General features: G+C 36.2%; 1 protein-coding gene across 1 annotated transcript; it reads left to right on the plus strand.

Annotated features, from left to right (window-relative positions):
* The first annotated feature begins 5,092 nt into the window (after positions 1-5,092).
* Positions 5,093-7,379, plus strand: LOC111918684 (heterogeneous nuclear ribonucleoprotein 1). The gene is made up of 5 exons (XM_023914315.3): positions 5,093-5,489; positions 5,569-5,654; positions 5,818-6,042; positions 6,132-6,964; positions 7,083-7,379. Exons 3-5 carry the CDS (start codon positions 5,821-5,823, stop codon positions 7,087-7,089), a joined length of 1,062 nt encoding a protein of 353 aa, XP_023770083.1. The 5' UTR covers positions 5,093-5,489; positions 5,569-5,654; positions 5,818-5,820; the 3' UTR covers positions 7,090-7,379.
* The last annotated feature ends 11,265 nt before the right edge of the window (positions 7,380-18,644 follow it).

Here is an 18,644-nt window from a genome sequence, read left to right on the forward strand (position 1 = left end):
CGAATGAAGAACTGTGTGATATGATACTTGTGGCTCTCAAAAAAGTGAAAGCATAGGAGCTGGGCCCCTTTGGGTAGGCTCACTGTTTCAGTGAAAGCTGATTCGCCGTGACGGGTTCTTAAGGATGCGTCGATTCTGATTCTTGGCCATCTAGTCTTAAGGACATGAGATCCAGACTATGTTATTTTCGCCCATAAATCTTAGTAAGGTATGAAGTTTAAATAAAACTATGGTTGGATTATTGGGTTACACCGTTTAGGGTCTTCCTCACTTTGGGAGTCTGTGATATGTGGAAGGTAGCAAGATGGTCGCTGATGTATTAATGATTGGAGCCCCACTGATGTAAGGTTTGATCGTATATGTCCATATTTATAAAAAAATACTTGTGTTCTTATTTTTTTTTCTTTGGCTCATTTTTATCCTTAAGTATCCTTTGTACATATGTTTCTATCTCATGGTTTTCATTGCATGCATTCATTCCAAGCCTTTAGGATCCTTTTGTCCCTTTTTGCTCTCTGTTTCTTTTTACCATCTAGAAATCGTCCTGTTTTGTTTGATTCTTGTTCTTTCTTGGGGACAAGAAAGGTCTAAGCTTGGGGAGATTTGTTAGGTGCAATTTGTGCACCTTTTTGCACACCTTTTAGTCCTATTTCATGCATCTATTTAGCATAATTGTCCTTCATTTGTCTTGCATTTCATCATATTTCATGTTAGTCTCTAGAACAACCTTATTTGCACATTTTCATGTCTTTTTCAGGTAAACCGGAGGTTGGAGCGTGCTTTAGGAAGTGTCGGGAAGCATTGGTGAAGATTTCGGGATGATCGGGCGAAGAACGAAAAAGTTGGAAAACTCAAGTTTGGATTCGGAGTCAGAGGGGAACACGGGCCGTGTCAGATTTACTCTATGTCCAACACGAGCCGTGTTGACTAGAATGTGAGCTGTTGACCATGCTGAACACGGGCCGTGTTCGACCCAGAAACCAACTTTTGGCAGTTTTTCCTATCTTTCATATTACGGGTTAAGGGCCATTTTTACACACACACACAACATATCAGAGCACATTTAGAGAGGTGATTTCGAAGGTTTTTGCAAGGATTTGATCATTTATCATTTGGAAACATTATTTCTCTTATTTGTAAGTTGTAATTGTACATTATTTCCATCTTTTATTCTTGTGATCTTGTTCTAGCCATGTGTGGCTAGAACTTTAGTTTCTCCAACTTCATATCTTGACTTCTTAGTTGTGATTTCAATCATATGACTTGATGTTTGCTTTTAATTTCTATCTAGTGAATTTGATTTTGATTTAATCAAATGTTTGATTCTTATTGGCCATTTGAATTAGGGTTAGGTCATTCAAGTTATCTATTTTACAAAATCCATAATTGTTTTGTGAAATTGAACAAGTAACAAGCACTAAACTGATTTCCATTGAATGAATTTAGTGTAAATCTTATTCACACACTCTTACGCTCCCGAGCTTGTGAGGAGTATTGGGTGTTGTTGGGAACATTCACATAAAGTTTAATGGAATCTTTCAATCTAATTCTAAGAGCGTGTTTAGATTAGGTTAGTAAGGTTAGGGTTAATCAAAGAGCTTGTTTTGGTTAATTAATGTGGTGAATGGGAAGTTTTAGAGCTTGTTAACACTTTCAAGTACCAACTTAGATAGAATTGAGCAAATATCATGTTATCTTGGAATCACATTGTTAAGTTGTCATACATGAGGTTGGAGTCCTTACCATTTCTGAATTTAATTCACCCTTTTTGTTGATTACTGGTGTTTTTAATTGTTTGTTTTAATTATTTCATTATAAATCCCCCTCATTACTGTTGGTGACCATAGTACCTTGTGCAAAGATGTATAGACTAATTATCTCGTGTCTCTGTGGATCGACCATGCTTGCCTTGTACTATCTTTTAGTGCAATATAGTGGGATTCTTTTGGAGTATATCGTAGCCCTTTATTTGTTGGGTTTGACACGCCTAACACTGAACTAAGCTAAAACTTCAAAACCCTAACTTAAACCATACTCAAAACCACCACACTCTTGCATGGAAATAAATGTACCTTCAAGCAAGCATTTTTATGATTCTAGATGACCCAAAACACATGAAAGGACAACTAATATGCTCTGGAGCACACCATACTCACAAAGATCCAAGCTTGGGATAAAAAGTTCTTAAATAACCTCTTAAAGAGATCTTAAAGAAAACACACCAAGGTATAAACTTTATACCATAAGAAGATGCACAAGGTGAGGTAGTTTTTAGATCCACAAGTTTGCAAACAACACCACCTTCTTCAATAGCCTTCTTCTTCAACAAGAGGGAAACAAAATCACTAAAAGCTTCAAAATCTTCACACACAAGGATGAGACTCAAGATTAGGGTTGGGAAGGAGTGTAGGTTGTCTCTAGAAGGTCCAAGGGACGTATAATGTTGATTAAATAGGGAGCAAACCCCTAAATTTAGGGTTTAGGGTATGAGTTAGTATGCCTTGCGTACCACATGTACGCCCAACGTACTAGGATGAGTCATGTGTTTCCAAGTCTTGATCATGTACGTTGCACGTACCTTACGTACGCCCAATGTACAGGCTAAAATGCAATGATTTTGACTCAAAGGGCCAATATGAATAATACTTGAAAATCAGATGTTACATTTTTACCCAAATCATCAAATCCATCAATCCACTGGTTGGATTGAGATTAGTACCATGGAAACCAATCAAGGGAGGTTAGAAAACCAAACCCTAATCAATATTTCTCATCAAATTCGACATTGCAGTTTTACCCACTTCACAAAATCGTTTTCTAGGTTGAATGGTAAAGAAATTATACATTTTAAGCCTTTGATTCCTTTCCTTTTTGCTTGACTGCTCCAATCTCGAATCTCCACTTGAATCAACCCTAGGAGCTCTTGATATCAAAATCACCATTTGAGGAGGGATGATGGAGCTCAAACACGTTCTTCCTCCATAAGAGAATATTAGATGCATCTTATTTCCTAAAAGTTTACCATTCCTTGTTGTTTATTTTGTATGTAAGATTTTTATTGTAAACCATTTATGCTGGGATGTAAAGCTTTTAATTATAGTAGAATTCAACATTGTAAGATACAACTTTTGACAAATCACATAGATTAGATGTATAGAAATATTGGTTGTTACAAAAGGGTATATCCAACTCATGGAGAAGAGTCGTATTTATACATGACAATTAGGGTTTCGATTAGGGTTGTCACCTTATGAATTAGTCAAGTAATCCCAGAATTAATGGCATGATTAATGGTTTCCAAAATCCCCAGGGGCTCTTTAGACCCCGCTAAGGGCATTATGCCTAGGACCCTTCAAGAGGTGCGATCCCTTGTCCTTACTAGGGGTTGTATGAGGCGGTGGTTCGTTTTTTAACTAAAACCGAACCATATCCATTATAAGTGGTTAATGCATTTTGGTTAGAGTTGGCAATGGGTCAACTTGGGTTGGTTTGGGTTCAACCCATTTTTATCTGGGGTGAAAATTTCAACTCAACCCAACCTATTTATTTAAATGGGTTGATATTTCCAAGCGAAACCAACCTTTTAGATAAATGAGTTGTCACTAGGTTGACCCGTTTATGTAGTTCTCAACCAAACCTAGTAAATAAATGGGTTAAACTTGGGTTAATCCATTTAAAATCACATAAATAAATTACTTAAGTAAAGATTATACGACTTCAATTAGTTCCAAACGTAAATAAAATTTCAAAGTATGACAAAAGTATAATCTCAATTCATAAATACAAATATATTGTTCAAATAACATTAAAAATATTAAATTTCAAAGTGATCTTAGAGAGTGTTTAATATTGTCTGGGCTAAGAAAAATGATGAGAATCATAGTTGCATGTTTTTAAAAAAATAAATAATAATAAAACATTATAATTTTTAAATTAATAATTTAATTAATACATGATAATATTCAAATAATTATTAAATTCAATATATATATATATATATTAACATTAAAAGGGTTGGCGGGTTGAAAACATGTTGATAATTTTTACCCAACCCAACCTATTTAATTAAATGGGTGACATGTTGACCCATTTAACTTAAATGGGTTGAAAATCCCAACCCAACCCGTTATTTTTGGGTTGAGTTCGGATTGACTTGGTGGGTTGGGTCGATTTTTGCCGGCTCTAATTTTGATAGCCACTGGGCATTGGTTAATATTGATTTTTGTTAATAGTTTTTTCGGTTAATGATTATGGTTAATGGTTAATATTGATTAATCATAACGGTAAAAAATGAGATAATAATAAAAATACTTTGCTATAAAAACTAAAAAATATAAAGTACATTGTTATAACCTTATTAATATGGTAAAAGATTAGGTATCCCATTTAATTCCAAATAATTATTTTTTAGAATTTCAATTGGAAATATAATTACAAGGTAAATCTTGTTCAAGCTTAGTTAAATCAATGGACACTTTCAAAGTTTTTTACTTAATCCAACTTAATAATTAAATACCATTAAACTTGTGAGTTTTGACTAAATTATATTAATATATAAATCAAATAAAGAGTGAAATGTAAAATGTAACTTTGACTAAACCCGCTTAAACTCACGGGAGCATCACAAACCAAGTATTGCAATAAATTGACGTGAGTCGATATAGACTCGATTATACATGTACGAAAGATATTACGTTCGAAGAAACTAGAAAAACTAGGATTTTTTGTTTAAAAAGAGAGCATATCAGATTTTATTAAGTCTAGATGATTAAAAAGAAATTTTATATAATACTTTATTCATATAAATATATAATCAAATCTGACCTTAGATCTTTTATAAGAAATTATCACCAATAGAATTCAAAAGAACTCATTATTCCTGTTTAAAAAGTGGGACACCGTCATACAGTTTGAAAAGAAAAACATGGAAGTGTCAAAAAAAGAAAAATAGGATATGGTGTGCGTTGGCATTGAATAAATAACATAAAGAGTAATCACAACCGTTGATTTGCAACCGATCATCTACAAAAGCAAGACATCGCCATTGTTGGGTCCATATGTTACAATACATACATGGTTACCACAAACGCTTTTCCCGGTAAGTATATAAGCCTCGAATTGGAGAACAAGCAACCCAACTATTTATCAGATCGAACTACCCAAAAGTTCTTCTCTTTTTCCTTTTCTTTCTCTTATTTATTACACACCATTTTTTATTTTTTGTTTTCGTTTTTATCTTTTTCGACATTTTCCATTTCTAAACATTAGATTGAACGACGAAAGAAACCCGCATCAAGATTTTCCTGTTTCTTTCCTTAACTGGTAGAAACATCCAGCCTTCGAAATCGAGTTTTGAACAACCATGAAACACAGTTGTATTGATGAAGAGGATGAACACAGCCAAGGTTCTTCTTACTGAGCCTCCTCTCAGATCTTGAGTTTTGATCTCGGTGTTTCTAGAATCCAGTCGGGCTTTGTTGAAGATTAGGGTATTCCTTAATTTCATAAACTGGTCGATAGTTTGACTCTTGATTAATTGATTTCTCTAATAACTGTTCCCCTTCGCAGAACGTCTCGAATTCTCGATTGTTGGATTGGTGATCCGATGCGATAATACCCAGGCTTGCTCGTCTGATTGTTAATTGAAAGCAAAGGTGATCGCTTTTCATTTTGTGATAATCTGATCTGTCATTTCAGTTATGAACTTGGTATATGTAGCCGAATTGAATTCTGATGGGTTTCTTATTCATCGTTTTTATCGCGAATTGTGAAATCGTTTACAGAATTAGTGTTTGATGCTTTGATTTCGGTTTACAGAAAATGCAATCCGATCTTGGCAAGCTATTCATCGGTGGGATATCATGGGATACAAATGAAGAACGTCTACATCACTATTTCAGTAGATACGGCGACGTTTTGGAATCAACGATTATGAAAGATCGAGCCACTGGTCGTGCTCGTGGATTCGGCTTTGTAGTCTTTGCCGATCCTTCTGTTGCAGACAGAGTCACCAAAGAGAAACACAACATCGATGGCAGAATGGTAAATTCTTTCGTCTTTCAATCATGGAGTTCATGTTTCTCATTCCAAACAATGCACAATAATCATTTTCATATAATCATATATTTCAGGTTGAAGCAAAGAAGGCAGTTCCTAGAGATGACAAACTCACAATGAGTAGAAACAATAACATTAGTAGCATTAAGAGTTCACCTGGACAAACAAGAAAGATATTTGTAGGAGGTTTAGCATCGACAGTAACTGAAAACGACTTCAAGATGTATTTTGAGCAATTTGGAAAAGTTACAGATGCTGTGGTTATGTATGATCATAATACAAAAAGACCTAGAGGATTTGGTTTCATCACATATGACACACAAGATGCAGTCAACAATGTCTTATCAAAAACATTTCACCAACTAAACGGAAAAACGGTTGAAGTCAAACGCGCTGTTCCAAAAGAACTCTCACCGGGTCCCACTCCCACTCGAGCTATACTTAGCCCGTATCCTTATGGTTTGAACAGGACTAATAGTGTTCTTAATGGACCAATTGGAGGTTACAATGTTGGGATGGATAGTAGATTCGGTTTGAATTCTGGATATGGAATTGGAATGGAGTTGAATTTTGAACCGAATACTTTACCCTATGGAAGGGGATTGAGCCCTTATTATGGGGATTCAAGTAGGTTTAGGAGTCCTGTAAGTTATGATGGTGGAAATGGGAACAACATTTCTTTCTTTAGTTCAAATCCTGGTAACTTGTGGGCTAATGGAGGAGTTGATCCTATAAGGTCTTTGGTTTCCCCTCAACATGGTGGTAATGGTGGAGGGTTTGGAAGGAACACTAGTGGGGGTGGTTATGATCCACCTTTTTCAGACGTTTATGGTGGTGGTGGTGGCGGCTCGAGAGACCTGACATGGGGGTTGGAGGGAGATGGGATTGGTTTGTTTGGTGGGTTTGGGTATGCATCTTTTTCTTGATCTGTGTGATTTACCTTTTTCATGTTGGTTGTAGGACTGGTTTGTGGGGTAATGTGTATACCCTTTTACTGATTTGTTGCTTTTGTTTTATTTTTACAGGAATTGATGGGTAGTAGGAAATGCGGGATCCGTGTATTAGATGAAATGTGAATTTTGCATACTATGAAAAAGTTGGATATGTCCTCCCGAGCTATAACTAGACTGCTTGGATAGTGATAGAAGGTTTATAAAAGTGAACCATTTATGTGTGAATTTTGAGTTGCTTTTTGTTTTCGAGTTATATGTAAAACTAAGCTGCGGAGTATATAGTGAGAATGTTGTTATTTTTGCAACTTTTGTGGGTTGGGTGAACGTAAAGAAAGACACACAATGAATTACTACTTGTTTTAGTTTTTATCATGTTGGTGAAAAGTTTGTGACTTTGTGATGATTTGCTAGTGTGTATGAAACATTTGAAGGATACCCATCTAGGGTGTATGGTTTAAAAAGAAAATCTTTGAGATTTCATATCAATGGAAGAATATTTTTGTCAAAAGAATGTCGGATTCAATGGTACATTTACAACCATAGAACTTATCATCGAGTTCTATGGATTTTTAATGGCTTGTGGCTACAAGAATCTAACTAAGACAACATTTTTGTCGGGGTTGAGACAAGAAAATGATAAGATCAAGAATTTGTGTTATACTACTCTTGTTTGGCATTTGATGTGCATCATTGGAATTGTTAGGTAAGGTTAGAATGTCCTTATTGATAAGTGAACAAGAAAAATATAACTAATTCTTATGATATATCCAAATAAGTTGATAGGAAGGATTAATGTTTTTTTAACGTACGACTATAAGATGGGAACAACTTGAGAGATGTTTAGTGCTCGTTGTCTTCTATGCATAAGAAACTAAGGACATCTCTCTTCTCGATTTGGTGGAGCCTACGACAGAAAAAGAAAGGAGCAGGGGGTGGGTTTTGCATCAGAAGTTTGGTTCTTTGCTCTTTTTGGAAGTCTTCTCTATTGCAACCATCTACATACTTTTTTCCTCTCATATAAAGTCATCTCGAAGACTTATAAAGTCATTTGGAAGAGCAACAACTTGGATACATGTTACCACATCCAAAACATACCATCTCACATTTCATGTCATTCATTATCTTATAACATCAAGTGAAGGAAAATGACAATATGTTATAACACTCACCATTTTCCATGTTTTTATTTCTTTCTTTTTTTCAAATTTTTTTTTTTAATTTGTTTATTTTCAATTTATTGATTGTTTATTTTTCCAATTTGTGTTTTTATTCACGTTATATTATTTATAAAAAATAAGACATGCAATATAATTAATGAATCCTAAATTACCCATAACATTTAAAAACTAAAAATAACATTACAGAAAAAACATTGAATGCAAAAAAAAAAGTCCTACATTAAAAACATAAAAACGATACACTAGTCATCCAAATATTTCTTCTCGGTCCTGTCCTTCATCTTTCGGAGCACTTGTCGTGATCCCAGACTTTCTTCGCGAGTATGAAAAATTGCTAAATCCCTCTGTCACACCCCGGCCGTCGGCGGAAACACCGGGCAGTGTAACGTCATTTCACGTATCATAGTTATCAACTTCCTGAAAACACATGCATTTAAAATACGTCAACATAAAGTTGGTGAGTTCACAGGTTTTGACTCCATATAAAAACAATACATATTCCGAGTTTCAAAAGTATAGTTTTGAAATTATCATTTTGACTCTCCAACGTTTACTATATATATCCTAGGTATAAAAGTTTACTCACCAAATAAGTATATACCTATAAGTCTCATATACTATGAATATAAGTGTTTGTAATTCCATACAAACGAAAGTTGCTACGTATAAATCTTATTTCAGATCTATACGAGTAAAACCACTACGTATAAATCTATTTCAATTCTATACGAGTATGTGTGCTAGGTATAATTATCTACTTAGTATACAAGTAGTACCTAGGGTATAAGTAGGGGAAACTTATACTTTACATTAATACTTGTATAGCGACGAAGTATAATGTTTCTAACAAGTTGCTACCATGAGTCTGTAACCGCTGCTTGACAACAAAACCTCTGACAAAACAATACACTCATGATTTACCATGAGAAACAACACCGCACGCTTCATCGACGCCGGAATAAAAATAAAAGGAACGAATCGTCACTCGCTTGTCTTGGGTTGTAATCAACCACGAGTGGGGTCGTCAACCCGTATCTTATTCATACACGACTTCCTCGCTCGGGATGCAAGAGGGATCTTGCTATTTATAGTAAGATTTTTGGCCCTCACGACGTGAAAAACTCATTGTTCACGTCGTGAGTTTGGATCTTATCTCTTCGTAGACTTTCCATCCGTCTTCTAGCTTCCGAAGGTGACAAAATGAGCCCTCACGACGTGAAAAATGCCTTGTTCACATCGTGAGTTTGGATCTTATCCCCTCGTAGCCTCGTCACACCTTCTAGATCCAAAATATGGCGGTTTGACTACTCACGTCGTGAGTTTTTATTCTCACCATGTGAGTTCAATCAAATTAGGGTTTTCTGACAGCGACATCTTCGGAAGGCCATAACTTTTGCATACAAACTACGTTTTTGACGTTCTTTATATCCACACGTAGGTATTTACGAGTACTACAACTCTCTTTTAGACTCCAATAGCTAATTCTAAGTCTATTTTAAATTCCTCTTCTTATAGATATTTATAGTGTTCGGTTTATCATAACTTTTTCACGCGAAATTAGATTTAGACGTTCTCTATAACTTTGGAATCGTATAGACGTATACTTTGAGTTGTATCATAAATTATGTATGAAAGTTCATACTTTAACATTAATTACATAGTAAGTTTATCACATTACTAGTTTAACAAAATCACATTACATGATTGGCATAATCACATGTGATTGTTATTGACCTAATTTTGATGGGTGTTAGTTTGTTACATTCTCCTCCCGTTAGAATAATTTCGTCCCGAAATTTATCTTGTGGATGGGGTTTTCTTAAATAGTTGGGGGTATTTTTATTTCATCTGATATTCACATTCCCAAGTATATTCAGGTCCTCGTAAAGAGTTCCATCTGTGACAACCCAAGTTGTTCCGTTACATTACCCCGTTACCGTTAACGGAATATTCCAGTTTATAAAGTTCCGTTAATTAGAGGTCGTCAAATTTAATAAACATTCCATTTGTTTACATTTAATATGCCGTTAAGTCGTGATAAAAAGAAATAAAAACACATAACACCCATTTCCATTTATTTGGAAAATGTTAAGTTTTATTGTTACGACCACTAAATCGGGTGCAACCAAAAGCCCCGTTTAACGGCAGTATTGGGTAGAATTCCACTGAGCTCCAACTCCCACCCATATATAAAGGGGAGAAAACCCCATTTGGAGCTTTTCCACCCTCTCTCTCTATACTCTCTCTCTAGACCCGTTTTCGCCCCAAATCCGCAACCAAACGCTTCCAAATTGTAAGTCCGCTTACCCTAGACTATTCTAAACATTATGATTCGTGTTTATAGTATAGAATTGGACTTGGAACATGTGTTTACGGCCAAGGAACATGCTTGGGCCGTAAACACTTAATAAGTGGGTTTTTAAGCAATTTAACCCTTCCAAACCAACATTGGGACTTAGATACAACCTTATGGCTTGCAAATCCGGACTTAGAACACCCTAATCATAAGTTTTGAGGAGCAAATAAGAGTTTACGGCCAAGGAAGGTGCTTGGGCCGTAAACCCCTCAAACATGGGGAGTAAACTCATTTTTACATGTTTAAAAGCCATAGAACTCCACCAATAGCCTTGGAATAAATCCTAGAATCATCTAAAAATAGTTTGGGGACCTTAAACATGTCAAACACCCTCCATTTAAGAGTTTACGGCCAAAGATTCCCAAGAAATAGCTCCACGGCCGTAAACTCATAAAAACATGTGGAAAGGTGCCCTAAATTCATACCAAGGCTTAAGACATAAATTAGGGGCTTGTCCTTTTGGGTTAGATCAATTAAACTCAATAAAATGAAGGAGTAAAAGGAGTTTACGGCCCAGACATGTGTCAAGGCCGTAAACACCCTTAAACATGCCCAAAACATTGATTTAATCCCCCAAAATGGCATCATACTTCATTATAAATTACTAGCAAGGCATTAGGGGCTTGAATCTTCACAAAACTCAAAGAATGAGAGTTTACGACCGTAAACTCCCTTAGGAGTTGTCCCTAGGCCGTAAACTCCATAATGAAGCCCTTAGGAGCCTTAAACCCACTCATGCCTTTTTGGAAAAGTACTTAGAATAATTCCATGAGCAAGTAGAAGCCTTAAAACACCCTAGAACCCATCACCATGAGTTTACGACCGTAAACTCATGGTGAGTAGTCCCTGGGCCGTAAAAATCATATTAAGGGCTTAATCTTGGAGAGTAAACTCCATTCCTTAGCCATACACACCTTAAGACGCTACCCGGGACACCCAAACACTTATCCAAAGTGTTTTCCGCTCCTTTGAGCGCGTATATTTGTTTAATTAGTATTAAATATACTAATTGTATGTGAACATATGTTATCATATGTTAAATAGGTCATTGTGTGTGTTCAAGTCCTTGCGTGACACCGAACGCCCAAACGGCACCTTCGTCGGACCTACATACACCAGGTGAGTTCATACCCCTGAATGAACCTTTTAAATGTTTTAACATGTTTTATAGGGGGGAATACATGTTAAACATGCCAATTATCATATCAATCACATGTGATTGATAACCCGCATGCACAAGATTTTACCACTGTACACTGTTTTACCGAGTAGGACACTATAATGGTTTTCAATTGTTTCAAAACTCTTACTTATACTGTTTTATCTAAATTCATTCTAAAATGGTTTATGAAAGATTTTCTAAGGTTTTCAAACATATTTTACAAAAGAATACAAATTGTGATTTTCTCCGGATATAAAGGTTTTTCATCAAAGTTTCCCTTTTTTCGACGTATACTTTTACTTGTTAAATACTACTGCTTCGCTTATACTTATTTTATACTCCTACTCTGTAACGCTTTCACTTATACTTGAAGTCACTTATACCTGATGGACGCTTATACTTATTCACACTCTTACTTAGTGATACGATTCTACTTCGCTTATACTTGATATCGACTCTACTTCACTTATATTGGATACGCTCATACTTCACTTATTGTCGTCTCTACTTCGTGATACGCTTATACTTGTTCGACACTCTTAATTCCCTTGCGATCACTCCTACTTCACTTGTTAGACACTCCTACTTCACAAAGATCACTCCTACTTAATACACACTCAAGCGTATTTAGGTGTATGTCTGTGCTTGTATAGATGCATATAAATAATGATTGAAGGACTTAGGAAGGTTTGTCCGCCCTATTTCCTTTTCTTCGTTGAGATGTGGTATGGTGGGATCGGATGTCCATCCGAAGGTCGTTTGATTCATTAGTTATATATTATGTACACAAGCATAGACATATGGGTTTACTTCAATCAGTTCAGTTAAGAGTCTCTACCTCTAGTCTACACTTACATTAGAAACCCACTATTTGGAAGTCTCTACCCACTATTTGGGATGCATCTTCAGGACACGGCCTTCTCCGTCGTCTAGTTGGTAACCAGAGTCTCCTGTAGGGAGAGCGGACATTATGTGTATAGATCTATACGGGATTGACAACCCCGCACCCAGACTGCTAGCTACAGTCCCGACCTACCAAGCCAACGGGTGACAAATGTCACATTTTAGACGCTTGTAGGGCGTCTGGTACTCTAGTCAGTATGGTTACGAGTATCCCGGGTTACCTTATAATTCATTGGCTTTAAGGTAACGGTATTTCGCCAGCAATTTACACTGTATGTTGGTAATTCATTTTCAGAGTCACACTGTTTTGACCTTACAAGACGTATCTTTCATTTGATACTGTCTGGGGTTTGTCTCCTCTATTTTGACCTTACAAGACGTATCTCTCATTTGATGCAGTCTGGGGTTTGTATCCACTGTATTCATAGTATCCACTGTATTCACAGTATCCACTGTATTCACTGTATTCACTGTTTTAGACCCTGCTAGACGTATCTTTCATTTGATATTGTCTGCGGTCTGTATTCACTGTTTTGGACCTTACCAGCTGTACCTTTCATTTGGTACCTTCTGGGGTCTGTGTCTCTATTTGTTAGACTGAACCAGGCGTGTCGTTCGTTCGATACTCTCTTGGAGTCTATGATTCCTTGCCTTAGTCAGCAGTCCTCAATGCTGAGGCATATGTTATTCCCTGATGTCATTTGCTTTCCTCGATAATCAAATTCAGTATTTTGATAATGATAGCAATTTAGGGAAAAAAAACTTTTTACCACATAACACTGACCAGTCTTGGTAGAAGGCTGCTTTATTTAAAGAAAATATAGGATTTTCTGGAAAGGACTCTAGTACACTGAAATCTCTTAAACTACTACTTTTATTAAAGTTATTTGAATGAAAACGTCACTAAATGCTTATGAACTCACCAACATTTGTAAAAATGCTGATACTCGCTTTTCAAATAACTTGTATTCTCAGGTTAGCATTAGACAGGTACATCCCGGAGCTGTTGATGAAGATAGCTTAGTACCACGCTGTATTTATTCTATTACTTGTATTACTTTGATGTATTAATGTAACTATGTAAAACTATTACTATTAATGCAATGTTTTGTTGTACTTTGATTACTATAATGCATGTGTTGTGATACTTGACATGACGTCATCCACCCCAGAACGTTTCCGCCGTTCCGGTTTTGGGGTGTGACACCATCAAACTTTCACTATGAGAATACAACTTTGTTTTAATCGTTTGGTTTATCGATCCATGATTTCGACAGGTTCTTCTACAAAGTTGAGTTTGGTATTGACTTGTATCTCGTCGAGAGGTACAACAAGAGTGTCATCCGATAGACATATTTTGAGATTTGACACGTGAAAAAAAACATCGTGTACATTGCGTAGCTCTTGAGGTAATTTGAGTTGGTATGCGACAAAACCAATTCTTGCTAGAAAAAGGTCCTATATACCGTGGGTTTAGTTTGCTTCATTTCCTGAATCGATTTACAGCTTTCCAAGGAGAGACTTTCAACATTACTTTATCTCAAACTTGGAATTCCAAAGGCTTACGTCTTACGTCAGGATAGCTCTTTTGACGATCACGTGCAACCTTTAATCGATCCTTAACTTGCACGATCTTTTGGGTTTGTCTTGTGGATTATTTCTAGCTCAGCACATAAGGTATCACCTATATGTTTTCTGGCCAATTGTGTGTCTCCAACTTCTCAGTGAAAAAACTACAGCTACCAATTCAAGGTCATGGGTAGTGTAATTATTCTCATGCACCTTAAGTTGTCGTGATGCGTAAGCGATAACTTTTCCTCTTTGCATTAACACATATCCCAATCCTTGATTTGATGTGTCGCAGTATACGACTAAATCTTCTTTCCCATCTGGGAGGGATAGGATTGTGCACTACACAACATTTGCTTTAGTTTTTGAAAAGCTGCTTCTTGTTTATCTTCCTAGTTGAACTTCATATCCTTCTGGGTTAGTGTTGTAAGTGGCTTGGCTATTTTGGAGAAATTCTCTATGAATTTACGGTAATAGCCAGCAAGTACTAAGAATTGATGCACTTCTATTGGCGTCTTTGGTGCTTCCCAATTTTTGATTGCTTCAACTTTGGAGGGTTCGACATGAATCCCTTTTGTTGCGAACCACATGTCCTAAAAATTGTACTTCTCTAATCCAAAATTCACATTCGAGAATTTGGCATACAACTTTTCTTTTCTTAGTAGTTCCAAGATTATTTGCAAGTGTTGACCGTGTTCTTCCTTGGTTCGTGAATATATCAATATATCATCGATGAACACTATCACGAATTTATCCAAGTACGGTTTGCAAACACTATTTATGAACATTGTTGGAGCGTTGGTCAATCCAAAGGCTTAACTAGGAACTTATATTGACCATACCGAGTCCTAAATGTTGTCTTCGGAACATCGTCTTCTTGTATTCCGAGTTGATGATATCCTGATCTGAGATGTATCTTGAATCTTCTAAAATCTTCAAGTGTTTTAGTCTGTAAACCAACGTATCCAAGTTTAGTTGTGCATCGGCCTAACCATAATTAAACATAGGTGATCAGTCTACGTTTAGTCGTGGTTCGTCCCATGTACAATAAAACTCGACTAATTAGTTTGATCTAAAACATTACGTTGAATTCTTATCGAGGGTTTGGGTTTTTTATATTTTTGGTTTATATACATGTGTTCTCATCGCGGGACTGAGTTCATTCATAACTCTATATCATTGTGTTTGTTGTATTAACGAGTATTATTAATTATTTTTTGTTACTTCAGGTCTAGCTGACAAGGCACCGACCAGTCAGGACAGTCGGAGGGCAGGATCATTTTAGCATATAGCCGTTCTGAAATCCAACAACCCAAGCAACGTGTCTATCCTGTCACCGCTCCTGTAAGTAGTCCTTTAGTAGTATAATTTAATAATACTTTTTATTTTTAGGTTAAGAGATATACCTAAACCTAACAGAGTAAGCCCTAAACTATAGTCGTGCTTTCCTAAGAAAGTACTAATTCACTATAGTTAATAGCTCTGATACCAATCTGTCACACCCCGGCCGTCGGCGGAAACATCAGGCAGTGTAACGTCATTTCACGTATCATAGTTATCAACTTCCTGAAAACACATGCATTTAAAATACGTCAACATAAAGTTGGTGAGTCCACAGGTTTTGACTCCATATAAAAATAATACATATTCCGAGTTTCAAAAGTATAGTTTTGAAATTATCATTTTGACTCTCCAACGTTTACTATATATATCCTAGGTATAAAAGTTTACTTACCAAATAAGTATATACCTATAAGTCTCATATACTATGAATATAAGTGTTTGTAATTCCATACAAAAGAAAGTTGCTACGTACAAATCTTATTTCATGTGACATCTCCATTTTCACGGCCAAAAAAAGACCGATGTTGTTTATGCTTTATAAAAATCAGAGTACTTCATTTTATAAAAATGTTGCGGAATTTGTTCCCAGAAAAACATGGTAAATACGTTATTAAAACATTTTCGAAGAAACGTATTTATTTCATTTTAAAACGTTTGGGATGTCATCGTTAATACAGAAACATAAGCATAAACAGAACTTACAATTATTTACACTAGTGATCTACATCTCTTTAAATCTCTCAGTGTAATGTCACTTCATATCAACACCTGTGATATAAATAAACTGAGTGGGTCAGGTTGGGAAACCTGGTGAGTACATAGGGTTTTCAACCCACAATAATATAATTATTATGTTTAAACAATCAAACAATCAACCCAATTACCCATCCCCATTATCTTCTTTATTCTTAAGGATCTACCCTAAGAATCAGCTATTTCTCATTCATTCATTCCTAAGGATCATCCTAAGGAAACAACATGAAGTCCATTGTTGCCAATGACACATTGGTCAAGCGCAGCTGCTAATATTGTCACTTAGGCTCAGCTGCCAGAATTAGGACATTTTCTATGAGGCGCTTCTGCCGGTATTGACCTTTAAACACTACTGTCATGGTCATAAGGCTCCCTATTAGGTGCAACTGCCGATACTATCCTTAGAGCGTAGCTGCTAGGACGTTTACCGTAGATCTAAATCATCTACGGGTTGTGGCGCAGCTGCCAGTGCTCATCTATAGGGTACTAGGTCCACTGCTGCCAATGTATACCTATAGGGCACTAGGTCCGTACTAATAATGTTCCTCTATTTCAGCTTTTATCCATCATCATTCATCTACCCATATTTTACCCAACATATCTTGTAGATATAAAATACTTTATACAGTTTACATCATTTAAAACATGTATAAAAATCTTTCACCAGCATAGACAACAAGTATTCAGACAATATGCACACATAACACGTAATTTATATTAAAATACTTCATATCTATGTGTAAGATGAAAGAGACCATGCACTCACCTGAGTAGGTGGTGACTCAGCACTCGGACAGCGCTTCGATACTCTCAAAACGATATTCCTTTGATAAAACCTAGTATCGATACCACTAGAGTTTAGTCTAACGCTTGACGAGACTAATTTAATAGTCTAGCTATTATTACTATTATATAAGCGTTAAATAACACTCAATATAACTCATAATAATAGCCTAAATAATTATTTTAAGGTCCTAACAATGTTACTATAATTAAATAAAATCTATATTAAATATACTATAGGCGTAGCTCACTTACAGCGGGTTTTTATTAAAAACCGGGCTTCGCTGGAGCAGCGTTTCCGAGCCGAAAGTTTTTATTCTCGGAGCCGTCGGGCGCTCCGGGGCTTTCTTCTCGTGATAGGGAGGTTCCCTAGACTTGGGAGGGGTTTAGGGAGGTTAGAGAGAAGTTAGAGAGAGAAAGAAAGGCTTATGGTGTGAAGAAAATATGAGGAGTTCACCCTTGTATTTATAGGAAGTGTATAGTAAAGTAGTCTCCAAGCTTCGTCCGTAACTTTTGCATACGAGCTCCGTTTTTGTCTGTCTTTTTACTGTTGAGTTCCTATTAATGAGATCTTCAACTTTCATTTAGACCTCGTTGGCTAATTCTCATTCTATCTCGGATTTACAAAACTGTATAAAATTCGCCGCGCTCGAAAAGTAGGGACTAAGCTTCGTCCATAACTTTCGCATACGAGTTCCATTTTTGTCTGTCTTTTTACCGTTGAGTTCCTATTAATGATATCTTCAACTTTCATTTAGACCTCGTTGGCTAATTCTCATTCTATCTCGGATTTACAAAACTGTATCGAATTCGCCGCACTCGAAAAGTAGGGACTAAGCTTCGTCCATAACTTTTGCATACGAGCTCTATTATCAACGTTCTTTATATCCACGCGTTGGTATTTATGAGTACTACAACTTTCATTTAGATCCCGTCGGCTAAAAATCGACCGATCTAAAATTCAGATTTCGGGCTGTGCACTGCTATGCTAAATCTTAGAAAAATCATAATTTCCTCATATGAAGTCAGATTTGGGCGTTCTTTTTATCGATGTTCTTAGTTTAACATATTCTACGACTTTCGTTTAGATTGCTAAGGCTAAATCTCGCTCTATCGTAAATTCACTATTTACGCTTCCCGGTATCGTGCCGGTTCCGTCGCGAAACTTCAACGGGTCATAACTTCTTCGTTATAACTCGGTTTTCGGCGTTCTTTATATGTACGAAAACCTTGTAACATACTATACAGCTTGGTTAAGATTATTTATTCTAAATAATCTTTTGTCGAAAAGTCGTTTTCGACCCCTATTGCCTCTAAATTGACTAGCCCAGATTTGCGGGCGTTACATTTCAGATCTATACGAGTAAAACCACTACGTATAAATCTATTTCAATTCTATACGCGTATGTGTGCTAGGTATAATTATCTACTTAATATACAAGTAGTACCTAGGGTATAAGTAGGGGAAACTTATACTTAACATTAATACTTGTATAGCGACGAAGTACAATGTTTCTAACAAGTTGCTACCATGAGTCTGTAACCGCTGCTTGACAACAAAACCTCTGACAAAACAATACACTCAT

The sequence above is a fragment of the Lactuca sativa genome, chromosome 5, assembly GCF_002870075.4.
Source record: "Lactuca sativa cultivar Salinas chromosome 5, Lsat_Salinas_v11, whole genome shotgun sequence".
NCBI classification, from domain to species: domain Eukaryota; kingdom Viridiplantae; phylum Streptophyta; class Magnoliopsida; order Asterales; family Asteraceae; genus Lactuca; species Lactuca sativa.